General features: G+C 48.2%; 1 protein-coding gene across 1 annotated transcript in view; it reads right to left on the reverse strand.

Annotated features, from left to right (window-relative positions):
- Nucleotides 1-2,137: 2,137 nt before the first annotated feature.
- Apcdd1 (APC down-regulated 1) overlaps nt 2,138-16,007 on the reverse strand; it is a 30,010-nt gene continuing 16,140 nt past the window's right edge. Inside the window, exons 4-5 of the mRNA XM_005074664.4 lie at nt 5,490-5,811; nt 2,138-4,071 (exon numbers count right to left, since the gene is read on the reverse strand). Of these exons, the coding sequence (XP_005074721.1) occupies nt 3,626-4,071; nt 5,490-5,811 (768 nt within the window). The 3' untranslated portion in view covers nt 2,138-3,625. The remainder of the gene's footprint in view (nt 4,072-5,489; nt 5,812-16,007) is intronic.

Consider the following 16,007-nt stretch of genomic DNA (forward strand, 5'->3'; position numbering starts at 1 on the left):
TGATTGGGTTACCTCAACTCAGGATCATTTCTTCTACTGCCATCCATTTGCCTGATATCAATCCCATGAGCTCCCCCTTGTTCAGGTCAGCTGTTTCTGTGGGTTTCACCCACCCGGTCATAACCCATTTGTTCATCACTTCTCCCTCTCTGCAGCTAGGTTCCAGGAGTTCAGTTCAGTGTTTAGCTGTGGGTGTCTGCTGCTGCTTTCATCAGCCACTGGATGAAGGCTCTAGGATGGCATACAAGCTAATCGTCAATCTCATTATTGGGGAAGAGCATTTAAGGTAGCCTCTCCACTATTGCTTAGATTGCCAGTTGGTGTCATCCTTGTAGATGTCTGGAAATCTCATTACTGCCAGATCTCTCCTCAAACCTATAATGACTCCCTCTATTATGGTATGTCCCATTCTGCTCTCCTCGATTCTTCCCCCAACTCAACCTTCCTGATCCATCATGTCCTCCTCTCCCCTCCTCTTCTCCCCTTCACTTTTCCCCAGCTCCCTCTCTCTTCCTGCCATGCTCACAGTCCACTCAGGAGACCCTGTCCCATTCCCCTTCTCTGGAGTACCATGCATATCTCTCTTAGGGTCCTTCCTGTTTCCCAGACTCTGGCGGTGAGATTGTAGGCTGGCACTTCCCTGCTTCATGTCTAAAATCCATATATGAGTGAGTGCATACCATGTTTGTTTTTTTGTAATTGTGTTACCTCACTCAGGATCATTTCTTCTAGTGCCATCCATTTGCCTGCAAATTTCAAGATTCCATTGTTTTTTTTCCTGCTGAGTACTAGTCCATTGTGTAAACATACCACATTTTCTTTATCCACTCTTCAGTTGAGGGGCATCTAGGCTGCTTCCAAGTTCTGGCTATTACAAATAATGCTGCTATGATTATAATGGAATGTGAATCTTTTGGGTATATGCCTAAGAGTGGAATTTCTGGATCTTGTGGTAGACTGATTCCCATTTTCCTGAGGAATCTTCACACTGATTTCCAAAGTGGCTGTAGAGTTGGCACTCTCACCAGCAGCGGAGGACCTCCATTCTTTACAAATCATTCAATCTCGTGTTCTGCTACAGCAATTACCTACAACCTAGGTGCAGCTGACCAGTGAGTTCTGCAAGAACCTTCCATGATTTATGACCTTCCCCAGATCTAGAATTTGCAAGCAGAATTACCCGACACTGACTGAGAGGGAGACTTGCCAGGTCCTGAACACTTATCTATGGTGTACTTCAAATTTGCTATACAAGTGGAATATTCTAGAGTCAGTCATACCTTCCTCAGAAGGCATCTTGTTCTAAGCCGGGTGCAGCAGAACTGGCCTGTCATCCCAGCACTTAGAGGATGGAGGCAGTAGGAGCATGAATTCAAGGCCAGCGTGGGATATGCAGTATGGCACTGTCTTACACGAAACGGGAGCTAGAGGATAAAGCCATGTGCCTCGCAAAGGAGCAGCTTGGCTCCTCTCACCCACACTGGGTGGCTCACAGGAACCTGCAACTCCAGCTCCAGGGGATCTCTCTGCACTCTGCAGGCACCTGTACTCATATGCACACAAACCTACCTGCTCCATCACATGCACGTAAACAAAGCAAATCTAATAAACAAGCAAACAAAGGATCTTGGTCTTGACTTGTCATTTCTGACCCTTAAGCCTGGATGCCCTTGAAATCCATTGTGGATTCAAGGTCAGGGTTAATCACATAACACCAAGATCACCATGGATCACATACCTTACTGGAGAGATGCTATTGAAGTGAATATGATATAACCAATCTGAGATGCATGCACATGGGAAACATAGTGACACACTTTAGTGTGCATGAGTAAATGGCTATTATTTCTCTGTGAAGATTTATAATTCATCAGAAAGTGATCACACAAACTTCACATAGACTCATCATGCATACACTGTGTATGTGTTATTATCTATGCATTTGGGTTGGTATATGAAGCACACTTTTAAGAAGTAGAAATAGGTTGATTCTAGAAGGAAGGCAGTGAACCAGGTGATTGTAAACCCAACCCTTAGTCAATCCGTGAAGTGTGTCTTAGAGTCAGTACAGGTTTTCACTTTGAGCACAGTATCAATATTAATTAAATCAACAAATAAGACATATTTCTTCATGGGGTTACTTCCAAATTCTTTGTTTATTAAACTTAGTAGACATTAAGTTAGTATTTTCCTTTTGGATAACCCTCCTCAAGTATGCACCATGACTTAAAATATAATCTAAATATAAAGCACTCTGGTACTCCATGCCATCGCTATAACTTAACACCACACGGAACACTACTGCTTTATAAAGTGGATTCTTAAATACATGATGGGCGCTTCTCCTGGATCGTGGTCTCCATGTCTGCTTTTAGTCACAATTAGGTTTCCCGTTTCTCACCGCTTGCCTGCATGGGCCTCTGAGAGCAATAGCACTTGGTGTTCCTAGCACCAGCTGCAAGAACACAAAGGAATGGGTAGCCATCCCCTCCTCCCTCCTAACGATTGTGAAGCAGCTAGCCCTGAATAAGATGGCTCTGGAACTCACAGCTGGGGCAGAACCAAGTAAATGCAGAGAGGAAGCCACATCAAGCCAGTATGTCTAATCACAGAGTGACTTCTCACAAAGACTCAGTGTTGCACAGAGATGGCCTCTAGCAGAGTGGGTCTCTAGTGGGCACGAGTCCCATCCCGGCCTCTTTCACCAGCAAACCAGTGGAGATGAGGTTCTTCTCCACACCCCAACCACAGTGGGAGCCAGGACACGGGTGCCTCACCTGGAGAAAACTGCCACAGATCTCCTTATCACTCTGTAGCACTTACCACACCATAGCTGCCCTAAGCACTGCTGTTCCTGACTGCCTAGCACAGCAGGCTTTTCTGAATTTCCCAATGGGGCCAGTCAACTCTGAGGGTTAAGCAGCAGGCTATAATCTGCATCATTAAACCAAGTATACAAGGGCCCACATCTTTGCTCAACAAGTGAAAACCAGTGCTAGGAAACCCGATTTAAATTGCTTTGAGGCTTTACAGACGCACCTTTCTACCCAGAATTTCTGAAAGTGTGGATTGGCATTAAGGTGGGAACAATGACTTAGCTGAACCTTGCATCTTCTCTTAGGCACACATCAATACCCATATGGTTTCTGTATTAATACACAGGGTCTTGATGGCAGCCCCAAGCCAACTCTTCACTGGATTCCAGTGTCAAAAACTTGGGGTACCAAAGGGGTTTGGAGAAATAAGAGAAGCAATGGCAGAGAAAGCTGCAGCTTGACATTTTTTATCTTCAAAGCTCAGCTCAAGGCTACATACAGGGGTGGGAGGACACAGGTAAGAAGCCAGCTGCCACCCTTGCTGCCACCCCTAAACCCACTAACTCCAACTCTCTGCAGACTTAAAGTGCAATCACTGCTATGAAGTTCTCAGGCCAGGGATCAGGCTGGAAAGAGATTCAAAGCTGAAACTTCAAACACACTGCTCACAACTCAGAGGCTGGAAGAGGGGACGAGGGGGAAGGCACTGGTAGATGTCAGGCATTCAAGTGCATCAAAAGAATCAATGTCTTTTCTCTGTGTGGAGAAAAGTCATAAATGGTAAGGAGTCTTGGTTTAGAAAACGCCTTCTATCGGACGATGCTCCAATGTGGTAGGGTCCAAAGGCAGGCAAAGGCAGGAAGCAATAGGGGCCCAGCTGTCCTCCCTGCTGCCCTGCCAAACAGATGGGCTCGACTGTCTTCTAAGTCTTCAGCTCTCGGTGAGGAAGAGGCACACTGTACCAAGGGCATCTGGTAGGATGTCGCCCTCTTCTCAGGCCTGTCTGGGCTAGAGCCATCGCTGGGCCTCTGGCCATTGAACAGTAGGTAGCGTCCCCGGGCATCTTGCTCCATTTTGAAGATCTCATATTCTGTGTGAGGTAGTTTGATGCCCAGAGCCACACAGCCATTGGTGTGTGTCACGTCCTGTTGGATACCCACTTGCCAGGAGCCCTCAGCCCCACACTCGTTCCCACTGAAGACATTGAGGAGGGAGGCTGTGGCAGCATCCATGGGAGTGACCTTCATGTGATTCACTGTGGAAAAGAGAGATGTCCATGACTCTAGGGAGACAACTTGGGGGGGGGGCAGACACTTCCAGCAAATGATGGGGACTCTGCCTCAAAGCTTTCTTTTTGAAAACACAACCTGTTGGCTTCCCTAGCTGACCACAGTAATCACAAGAACAGGTAGAGGTAGGAAGTTTCATAGGCTGATCTGAATGGTGGTCACACCGAATAGAGCCAGCCAGCTCATAGAATCACACATTCTGCAGCCACAACTTAACTACACACCGTAATGGTCCTACACTAGGTATCAGGAGTGATCTAGAAATGGTGTAAAGTACACGGAGTATGTACACAGGTTTTGTTAAGTGTCCTCATTTCTCAGAAAGGGCTAGAGCAACTTTGGACTTTGATGTCTTCAAGGAGTCCTGAAATTAATTGCCCATGAATACAAAGGGATGGCAGTAAACTGTAGTTGTGGTCAGAAAAGATGGGTGATATTTGGTGAGCCCAGTTTGCAGCCGATCACACATGTGAGTGTGAAATACAACTATCCCAGCATTGTTTGCAGTTAGGTTGCAAACAAGAAAAATATGAAGAAAATACAAGCCCTAGTCTTGGTGGATCCTTGGGGTCCTCCCAAAGTCTACACTTTGCATATAACATGGTGATATTTGGGGTGAGAAGATGGGATTTTCCTGGTTAAGTTTACAAAGCCCATGTATAAGAGCCAAGTTCCTTAGTCAAACGAGGGTGGCTATGATCAGGGCTTCCTTGAGGCAAACACAGACATCTCACACTAACTGGACTCCAGTGCCACACTTGAGCGGTCACCTAGTGACCCAGCTTCCCTCATTATTTGGTATTACAGGGTTGATACCACCTTACAGACATTCAAACTTAAAACTAAAGCAGAACGACCTCCTTTGTGGTAGGGGCAGGTGCCTCCTGATCCTAGTTTCCTTGCTTGGGAAACAGTGCTCAGCATGAACTTTCCCCCATGATGCCCTTGGCTTTTAGCCTGGGACAAGCTCTTGTGTGCAGGCCCCGCTCGTATTGGAAGTATCAACTTCGAGCATCAAGAAGTAACAGACACCTGCTCTGTATTCCTCATCTAGGAAAAATAACCAGTACACAATAAGCCTGATGCTACCAGAGAGGTTGTTAGGTTTCACTGCAGTAGCATTCTAGACTCACATTATGGTGGCCCATGTGATGGCTTGGTTCCACTGTTCCCGAGTGTCACATGGATGCCGGGTACTGGCCTGTTCTGAGCAGAAAGGTGCTCAAATGTTATTTACAAGGATGCTTTGAGGAAGTCCTGGTTCTAACTTCATTCCCAGTATCTCAAGCAGCAAAGATGCCCTTTCTCTGAGGTTCTGCCCTAACAGAAATGTCTCACAGTTGCTTTTGAGCTGTGCCGTGAAAAGCAGAGGCAGTAGACTTACCTTTGAACACAAACTCTGTGCCACCCATGACCCTTGAGGAGAGCACACCGCGGCTGTAGCGGCCTCGAGCATAGATGGTAAACGTAGGGTGTTTGCAGACAGGGTCCGAGTAGTGGTAGTAATGCCCTTCCCAGGTGTTGTTGTTGTCATGGAAGATGAAGTGGCGGGTGAGGAAGAGGACTTCGGGTCGCACCTCACAGCGTTGGCTCACCCATTCCCCATGTAGGCCAATGGTCAGGTCAGCCTTGGGGGGCAGGATGGGAGGATGATGTTCGTCAGAGCGATAAATGATCCGGCAGGCTATGCAGGCGTGGTTGTGGTTCTGAAGCAAAGAAACAATGACATTTGGAGACTTTAGTTTTCCCATGAGCTCAGTATGCATGTATATCCCTGAAAATGGGAGGTTCACCAAGGTTAGGACTGGACACTCAGGACACCATCACTTAACCCCCAAAACAAATGGTGTCCAGAGAGTGGAGCATGGGGTGTACCTGAATATACACTCACACCAGTCCAGCTGTAACAGGACAGCCTGCCTTAATGCCGGTTATAGCATGGGCTCATTAGAATCCTGCTTGGGTTTCAGACCATAGGCTGGTGCTCAATGTAATGCCTCACATTCCATAGGATGGGACCATGACAAATCCAGGTGTGGAGAAACCCCAGTTATTTGGCCCTGTCTGCAGGAATGGTACAGTCTTTGTTGACAACAGCGGTTTGGTTCCTCAAAAGCTTAAACCCAGAATTGCTGTACGATCCAGCTTTTGCACTGCTAAATACATATCTAGAAGAATTGGAAGCAAGGGCTTTGACCCACAGTAGCCAAAAGGAAAGCAATCCGACTGCACGGCCACAGATGAACGGTGAAGCACACTACAGTCTGCATATACGATAGCAGAAACCTCGGCTTTAAGAGAGAGGGTGCTGTGCACAGACCACAACACGATGAACCGTGAGGACACTGTGCTAAATGAAAGAAACCAGTCATGTAGACATACACAGTGTTTAATTCCATTCACTTGGGGGACATGGAGTAGTGAAATCCAGAAACGGGAGGTAGCAGGGTGACTTTGAGGGGTGAGAAGGGAGGTAGGAGTGGAGAGGCCAGGTATAATAGAACTTCAGTTTTATAAGGTCTAGCATTCTAGATATGAACAGTGGTGAAGGCTGTTCAATATTATGAACGTTACTCATGCTACTTAGCTGTACCCTTAAAATGGGTACCCATGAAGCAGATTTATGAGTGTATTTCAGCACAATTAAATTTTTAAATAATTTTAAAACATTTTTATTTGTTCATATTTTAATCTATGAGTGCTCCGCATGTATACCTGCACGCCGGAAGAGGGCATCAGATCCTACTGTAGGTGGTTGTGAGCCACCTTGTGTGTTTGCTGGGAACTGAACTCAGGACCTCTGGACGAGCAGTCAGTGCTCTTAACCACTGAGCCACCTCTCCAACCCCGCAATTAAAATTTTAAAGGAAGAAACTGCACAATACACTAAGGAAAACAGAGCTGTGGCTGTAGACGAGAGGGATCTCTGGGCCCCTGTGATACAGTGAATGCAGGAGGCAGAGGAAGCAGACAGTAGAGGGTGGGGGAGAACTCTGAGGCGTGTGCACAGGCTGTCCATGAGTGCCCAGAGCCCAAGGCTCAGAGTTCCTTAGCTCTTGAAATGCTTTCTTTTCTAACTTTCTGCAGCCTGACGTACACAGTAAAGCCGTGCTCTCCCTTCCAGGAGGTACGCCTTGTGGAGTGTTTTGTTTGGTGCCCATTCCATAGATGTCAACTCTGATTACCCTGCTTGTCTTCAGAACTTGCAACCAAAGCCTCTGGCTGTCAGTCAGCACTGGTCCTAGGCAAAGCACCATGAGCCTGCCACCTACCTAACTCTAACTCTAACTCCATGTTTCTACTTCCTCCAAGTTGGTACAAGGCCCAAGGGGTGAACAGAGCACGCAGGACGACAGCCTTTGATCTCGGCCCTCTGACCAGGGAGGCGCACCTCACTGGGACCTGCATGCCCACACTCCGGGCCCATATGTATCCCGGTCCACAGTCACACCTCCTCCCCTCCCAGGGCAGGGAAACACTTCTTCTCAGCCATTTTCCTGAAGGCAAAAATTCACTCCTTCACCAAGGTAGGCTTGTTGCCCTCATACAGTGACTTGGCAGTAGTGACAAGCTTGCCTTTCTGGAAGTCTGTGGTAAGGGGGGGGGCAGGTGGCTGCCATCCGCCTTTCCCACACCCCCATTAAGGGGGAGCCCTGTCCTCACTTGACCCTCTTCTTCCATTAATGACCTTAGGTTCAACTTATAGTAGGGAAGGCTTCTTTTGTCTGGTGATGTGAGGCTTATAGACAGTGAGATAGTGCAGAGTTAAGGAGAAGGCCAGGGTCCAGGTGCATTTGCTGGTCTGGGCTCTTCTGCAGAGGACGTTCAGGCACACGGGAGAATATAAACTGAGCTCCAGCCTGTGACCGGCTGGCCACAGGGAGACAAGTACACAGCCCATTGGAACCAGTGCTGATAATAGAGCAGACAAGGGCGGCTCTGGCCAGATCCTGAAGGCCTGAGCCAGCCGCACTGCCTGCCTCACAGCCGTGACGAGTTATTCATTTCCCTCTGCTTCAACTTCCTCGCTTACACCGTGGTCACTGTTGTGCACACTTGCATAACTGCTGCAAGGAGGGAGCTGGCAGAGCCAGGCGGTTCCCACCCAGTGCCCACGCTTGAGAAGACCACGGCAGTGATCTGTCTACCTGCAGTGTCACAGTCCTCTGGTAGGGAGGAAAGCACAAACTGAAGTGGAGGAGAACCCCCCCCCCCCGTCCCTGAGCTGACAGGCTGTGTCCTCTCAGTAAGCTGCCAGGAGGTGAAGGTTCCACAGCTCTCACCCTAAATGGGTTGTTCTGACATTTAAAGGCCAGGAAGGAATGTTCACTTTGGTGTCCGTAAAAAGGTACACTCTGGGGCTCCTGCACAGAGCAGAGTATGCCAGAATATTACCACAATTAGCCTGAAGCTGATTCATAATGACACGGAGGCCCTGTCCAAGCATGATGCTCCAAAGCACCCGCAGGTGGCCTGCCACATTCCAGAAAGAGGAGCCATCAGAAGCTGATGTTCAGCCAGGATCAGAATACTCCACCGCAAAGATGCTCGCTGCCTACTGCATCTGTTCCCCCAGAAGGTCCCACAAGGTTCTGAATCACCGACTTTCATCCACCCACTGCTTCTCCATCCTACCCTCCACAACTTGGCTGTCTACATCTACTGGGAATATAGGGACATCCACTGGGCCTCCTTTCACTTTTGGCTTTTCTATGAAGTTAAGTCTCAGTCTCCGAAAAGATATGCTTTCCCCTTCGGCACCAGTATTGGTTAAGGGAAAGCGCAACGCTGATTGGAAACTATTAAAGAGCAATGATTTCCACTTCAACAGGAAAAGGCTGGGTGAGCAGACTGCACAGCGGTCACCCAGGCTGCCCCGCCATGGCGCCATGAGAGTTGGCTGGACGTTCATGAGGAGCACTTCTTTAAGAAGAGGAGGCAGGAGTCCAGAACTCCAAAAGGACTCAGCTGGCCTGTAGTCCCTCAGATGAATGGAGCCTCTGAGATAAAAGGTTTCGATTGGGCAGAAGGAAAAAGCAGGCTGGGCCAGCCGGCCTATGGGATCCGGGTTCATGTGCAGTGACTGGAAGGAACCTGGTCGTTTTTGTTTTGTTGTGCCTTTTTAAAAAAGGCTACAGAACCTATCATCTTAGTAAATTTTAAGTGCAAAGTTCGGTGGCATTAAGTCACATGGTTAGGTGGCCATTAGCACTGTCTATCTCGAGAACCTTCTCATCTGCCCTAACTGAAATGAACGTCCACCTCCCTTCCCCCCTTTCCTAGTCCCTGGCGATCATCCTTCTACCTTCTGTCTTTGAGTATCACTAGGGACCTCCTAGAAGGAGACTCATGCAGTATTTGCCATCTTGTGGCATTAGCAAATGTAGTCTAGGTCCACCCCTGTTGTAGCATGTTTGGTGAAGCCCTTCCGTTTTAAGGCCTAATCCCTTCATTCACACACACACTTTGCTGACCAGTTACTCTGTAGACACTTAGACTCCTTCCCACCTTTTCACTGTTGGGAATAATTCTATGAGCAAGGCTGAATGGCAACGCATTTGCATTTCTCTTTCAGTCTTTTCAAGTATACACTTAGATATAAAATAGCTCCAGCATTCGGTGATCCAGTGTTTACGTTTTGGAGGGACAAGCCTGTGTCCCACAAGTAGTTGCACCATTGGGCATGTCTATCAGCAAACTATACGAGTTCCAATTCCCCCACATCCTTGCCAACATTTATTTTCCACTTTTCCCCACCTTTGGTAACAGCTGTCCCAAAGGACAACTTGGTATCCTATTGTGGTTTAAATTTATACTTCCTTAAGGATTTGAAGAAAAGAGCATACCTGTTATTTGTATGATTTCTTTAGAGGAAGGTCTGTTTCGCCCACCCCTATCCTTTTTAAAGCAACTTTGCAGTTACCATTAGGCAACCAAAGATGTCACAAGCAGAGCAGTGTTTTTGGCCTCCATGGACGAGGTCAATAAGGTGACAGTTTTAGTCAGGGTGTGTGAGGAGATACTTCTGTTTGTGAATTAAGCTTTAAAACTTGTTTTCTTAAATTCTTATACTCTTTGGAACAACTAAAAATTAAAGGGACCTATACGGAAGCAAGACGCAAAGCCTGCATGGTAAAGCTCTAGAAAAGGTTCTAGGGCTGTTTAATAAAAGAGCTTCTAAAGATTAGCAGATGAGAGCTGCATATGGAGATTTTTTCCAATGAAAGTTGATTTGCACCACTGAGTAGCATTTGCTTTACATTTGAGAAACGCCCTTTCCTTGGCTCATCAACTCGGCTGTGTAAGGCTCCCTTTTCCTCCATGTTAGAAAGGGCTATTTAAAGTCAGGGTTTCTGGATACACATGATTTGAAGGTTTAAATCAGAGGAGCCAGGAGGCGTTTCCTTGCTGCCGTTATTTACACCCACTATAAAAAGCTTTAATCTGGGGACCTAGGGTGCAGTGGAGAGGCAGAGTACTTGTCTGGCATGTGAGTGACTCTGGGTTCCGCTCTGCATCAGGGCTGGGGTGTAGACTTAACTCAAGAGCATTGGAGCTAGAAATAAGCCCCATACAAGTGTCCTGTGAAAAGAAGAACTGGTGTTAAAAATGGAAGTTGACCTTGCAGTTCCCAAGTACACAGCATTGCTGAGAGGGAGGGGGCGGGTGTGCCTGGTCTGCATGCTGTCCCTGGGCAGCAGGTTCAAGAACTGCAGCCTGCACATAAGGAGACGGAATTCAGAGGCCTTCAAGCACATCTTCTTCTTAAGCTTTCCACCCTCCCAGTGAGAACATCCTCACGGCTCCCAGCCAAGGTAACCAAGGTGCAGAGAGAAAAATAACTGAGACCAGATGACCTCACGAACTTGGGCCTCTAAATTGGTCCTGGGGCTTGTGGAGTGCTGCCTTCATCTTACTCGGCTCTCGGGCTTGAGCTTCTGCAAGCAGCAAATGTCCTCTCAACAAGGACTACAGCCCCATGGAAAAGGACTCTGGGGCTGATGACTGACGGGGGCTCTTCAGGCTTCTCCTATTTCCTGCCAGCATTTATTTCGGGAGGGTTGGTCAACAGCATCTGCTGACAGTGCCCGCTTGTTTCCATGGACTTCCCAGAATGGAAGAAATTACTTGACAAGATCTTGTGAAAGATCAATTAGAGTAGCAGGCTGGACACAGCATAAGCCTTCAAAGCAGTAGTTCTTGGCTAAACGTTTTGTTCAATGAGAGAAATGGGAGTAGATGATGGAAACTTCCTTTCCTAGGGCTCTGCTCCATTGGATAAAAGAAAAACAAGTATTCATGATTCTCATAAAGAATAGCCATAAGCAAGCCACAGTAGCCATAGGCCTATGGTTCTGCTAACAATGGCAATCTGCAGTGTGCTGGGTGACATTTCTGTTGAAAACAGTCTCCTGCTAGCATCTGTCCAGACATTAGTCCTTTCAGGCCAATACCAGAGAGCTCCCCCTCCCATTTCCCAGATCACCCAGCAGAATACCGCTGGGCCCAATGAGGCTCCTGATGGACAGACTGATAGACAAAGCTGTCACAAGATATGTAAGGAGCTGAATAGTGGAAGTCACATTTATCCACGTGGATAGATGCTATTTGTGGGGGAGCATCTTGCAATGTGCTTCCTGGGTCTGGATTCAGAGTCAGGGACATGGTCGGGCGATAAGGACACTTGCTGCCAAGTTCTGAATTTCTGTATGTGCGCACACACATGAAATAAATATATGGAAGGAATAAATTTAGATCCGCACTCAGGTAAAGCATGACCCCTGGTTCGTTTTGATCCCTTAAAGGGGCCAAGATGATGCCATTGTCCACAGAGGAAGCTTCTTCTTTTACCCCCCCCCCCGCCTCTCCCTTAGCTGCTCAGACATACTTTTCAAATGGCCAATTTCCTGCTTCTTGGGGGTTTCACTCTGGCCTCTCAGTGTTCTTGCCTTTTAAGGGATGAAATGTTTACCGCTTGCATTGTCCCTGACAACAAATCTTTCCTAGCCTGCTAACTCCTTAAATAACGCAACAATCCTGCATGCCTGTTTGTCTGCCAAAAATCCTCCGGAGGAGTCAAGAAATAACAAGATCGTATCGGCAACCAGGGCCCGGCAGCAGCGCTGCAGCACAGCCACGGTGTGACATGTCAAACCAAGCAAGAGACCACAACGGCCAGCTGTCTGTCTGCACATACCGTGCTGCCTAGCGACCACCTCGGCCCAGCAGTGGGAAGAGTTTTCTTTAGGAGAATCTACCTAAGGATGGCCTGGGAAACTATCTCAGGCCATGACTCTGCAAGCCTGAGGCCTTGTACCACCACATCCATCTCCCATCATCCCTGCAAGGCCCTTTCCTCTCCTTTTCCAACGCTGGCACAAGGGAGAGTTCACTGGGTCCTTCCACAAGCACCCAGCTCCTTCCCTGAGCTAGCATCCTGGTCTTCTTACCCAGGAGTCTCACAGCACATGCTCAAGGAGCTAACAATCAACCTAGCCTGCAGCCGCAATGGGCCGAAAAAGTCACAGGGCATGCTCTGGTCCCTCTGATGTCATCAACACCAGGAAGTTCTACAGATCACCTGTCCTTTTCACACACAGTCAGCCCACTCCACGCACGGGCTTTTATCTGAGGATACATCCAAATGCAGACCAAAACACCGAGGGGGAAACTTCGCACTTGCACTAAACTTAAAGGAGTTTCTGCTTGCTGAACCCGGAGGGATACAGCTTACCAGCCATTTGTAAAGAATCACACTGCCTCGGATACTGTAAGTCTACTAGTGATGATTTCGAGTATAAGGGAGGCATACAGAGCTTCCATGCACACACTACACCACGTCACAGGACTTGAGCTGTCTTCTGATGTCTGTGGGGGTCTTGGAACCAATACTATGTATACAAAAGCCAACACCTTGTAGAAAGCCACTATTCTCAAATGAGACTGAATTACAAACTGATGCTGTTTTCCCAGTCTGCTTTCTGTAGAACTGGAGAGTGTGTCAGAGATCTGGCCTCTTCCTTCTTCTGTGGGGAGTCAGGTGTTGTGAAGGCCTGATGTCCTCCCTCCCAGCTCCAGGCAGCAACATGGTCAGAATATTTAAGACACACAATGCCTGGGGGTTGCTTTTAGGCAGCCCCTTCGATTTACAATCCTGTGGATGAATCCATGGAGGATCATGGGGAGTGATCAGTCCCACCTGCTTCAAAGTCTTGCCGTTTCTAAGGCTTCTGTCGATTATTTGCTGTTAACAACTACATGAGTCTATCGCTGCACTTGAACTTGGTTGTACATTCCAACTGCACGGCTCTCGTGGGTCAAGGCAGAGGGCGGCGCTGTGCTGGGTTAAACCCCCACTCGGAGCATCTTCGGAGGGGTTATTTTAGGCCACCTTGATTTTTCTTAATGAAGAGCAGCCGGTTTCCTGCCGAAAGAACTCCCCGCACACCTGAGTCTGCAAACTACTTATTTGCTAAAGGGCTCAGAGCCTCACAGCAAAGCTGTCTAAAGCCTAGAAAAACAAGCTGACTTGAAGTTTCTATTTTTATATGGTATCCTGTTTCCACAGGGGCTAAGACTAGTGGTTTTAAACTCAATTTAGCATTAAACTAATTTTCAGGCAGGTCTCCATGGACCAGCAATTAGGGGGAGGCAAAGAGTTCAAAGCTAGAGATTCTAGGCCCCCTGCATAGACATGTGTATACTCTTGGAAGACACTCATTCCGGGTTGCTTCCTGTCCTGGGCCAGACAGCCACAACCAGCCGAGACAGCCTGCTGCTGGAATGTCCCTTGGGCACAAGCAACTGGGCTTGACCATGTCCAGCGTCTAGAAAGATACCGGCCAAATCCATTCACTCTTTCTCCTAGCTGTCCAAGGGAAGGATCTAAAATCTTCCTGAGGGGCATCTCACTGTGACAGAGGCCAAGAGGCACAAGGTAAGAGACAACAAGGGAAGAATGGGCCCTTTCAGCCGCTCAAGCCTGAGGCCCGTCACAGCTTTGCAACCAGCCCTACGGCCTCAGTGGTCCCGCGGCAAAGGTCTTGCTGGGCCCAGGGAAGCCTAAGCCTTCCTCTCAGAGTGCTACAGCTTTATCCATGGCTTTACCATTCCTTAGACTCCTAGCAAGGGCTTCATTTTGAATTTTAATTTTGCGTGGCCATGGTGTTTGGGTTCTACAAGACCATGGTACAAATTGCAGAAGGCACCTAAAGGAAACCTCAGTTTCACCACCTTTCTTCAGAACTTATTGCTAGGTTCCCCTAACTCACGCCCTCTGCTCCTCCCCTTTCCAATTATGGGTCTCACACAAATGAGATCACCTTAAACATGTCAGTTTCCCCCTTCCTTAGCCCCTTTATGAAGTATATTCTGGATAAACATCACTTCCTCAATTCTTTCCACCCTCCATGTGTCTGGAATTCTGGACCCAGACCTGGAGTTTGAAAAGTCTGATTCTTGAGAATTTGGACACATTCTCTCACAACTGCCTTATCAGAGAAGCGAGAAGAAAGATAGGAGGAAGTGTATCATGGCAGGCATCAGAGAATGCTTGTACATTCCGGGGCCAGGCCAGCGATCCTCATTTCTTCAGGAGCTGTCAGCCAGCAGGATTCCTCTCTCCAGCTCAAGGAGACAGGGTAGACAGCATCCTTAAAGTTCCTCCACCACACAGGAGAGAAGTGCCAGGGCTCTAAGGGGTCAGGTAACGTGTGTGCTCGACCCCAGCTGATGCCAGCAAGACAGCTGTGTTCTAGGGCTGGCTCCCATTTCCAAATTCCACGTGCTTGCCAACTTATCCAGAGTTCAAGAAAATCTTTTAACTCTTTAGAAATAAACATGCCCCTAGAGAAGGTCAGCATCATGCCTGTCACTCTGAGATCCCATGCCAAGGCTGGATACCTGGCTCTGAAGACACTCCTCCCCAACCCCAGACAGGCCCCGACCAGGGAGGAGCACTGACCAAAGCAAAGGGTCTGCTCCCAGCCCAGACTGAGGCCAGCAGGTAAGAGGTTCACCCAGAGACCTGCACACCTTGGAGGCACAGCAGAGAAGGAAAGGGGAAGAGATTCAGGTAAGAAAGGTGGGGGAGGGGGGCAGGAAAGGAGAAACAATTCTCCTTCTAGCGTTTAAAAGGAGCTTAAGACATCAAAGAGTCTAGAGTGGGCACATGCTGGCAAGGAATCAGAAGCAGGCTCTGGGCGTGCAAACAGTGGCATGAGGTCAGGTGGGGGGCAGACAGCCTCCCTGACTTTACCCCTCACTACCGATGGCATAAGCTTTGTTCTTTGCATCTACCATTGTAAGCTCACGTAAAGGAGTTTGATTAAATAATCATCTTTGCTGAAACTGAGAACTCTGCCCTGTGTGCAAGGTGATGCCCCACGGAGGGCCAGAGCCCCCAAGCTCAAGTTTGGGTTTTTTGTTTGTTCTCAAGACAATGCCTTATACTGTAGCTTAGGCTGACCCTGCTCCTCAGTCTCTCACCACATAGCCGAGGAAGACCTCTCAGCTGTACTGCCTCAGCCTCTGAGTGCTAGGATTAGTCATGAGCCTACACTCAGCACTCAGCTGTTTTTCTGCTCATTGGTAAGTCCGTGGAAGGGATGAAGGGGGCGACAATGGCTCTACCTGCTTGGCAGATCGTCATAATGGTTTGGGGTAACAGAACAGGCACATGCTCCTGGTTAAGGTAGGGTGAGTGGACAATCCAGACCACTTACAGTCACGACAAATGGAAAAGCCAGTCAGTTTTCATTCAAAGGACACCTCACGTTGGAGGTGTGAGATCCTCCTCCCTGCCTCCAAGTCTAATCCAATTCTAAGCAGGATGGTGCGCGCCTGTGACGCTCGGTGCAGCATGTAGATGATGCTACCAGCCAGCCAGGACTCAGAACTGGAA

The sequence above is a fragment of the Mesocricetus auratus genome, unplaced genomic scaffold (genome assembly GCF_017639785.1).
Source record: "Mesocricetus auratus isolate SY011 unplaced genomic scaffold, BCM_Maur_2.0 Super-Scaffold_6730, whole genome shotgun sequence".
Classification (NCBI taxonomy): Eukaryota; Metazoa; Chordata; class Mammalia; order Rodentia; family Cricetidae; genus Mesocricetus; species Mesocricetus auratus.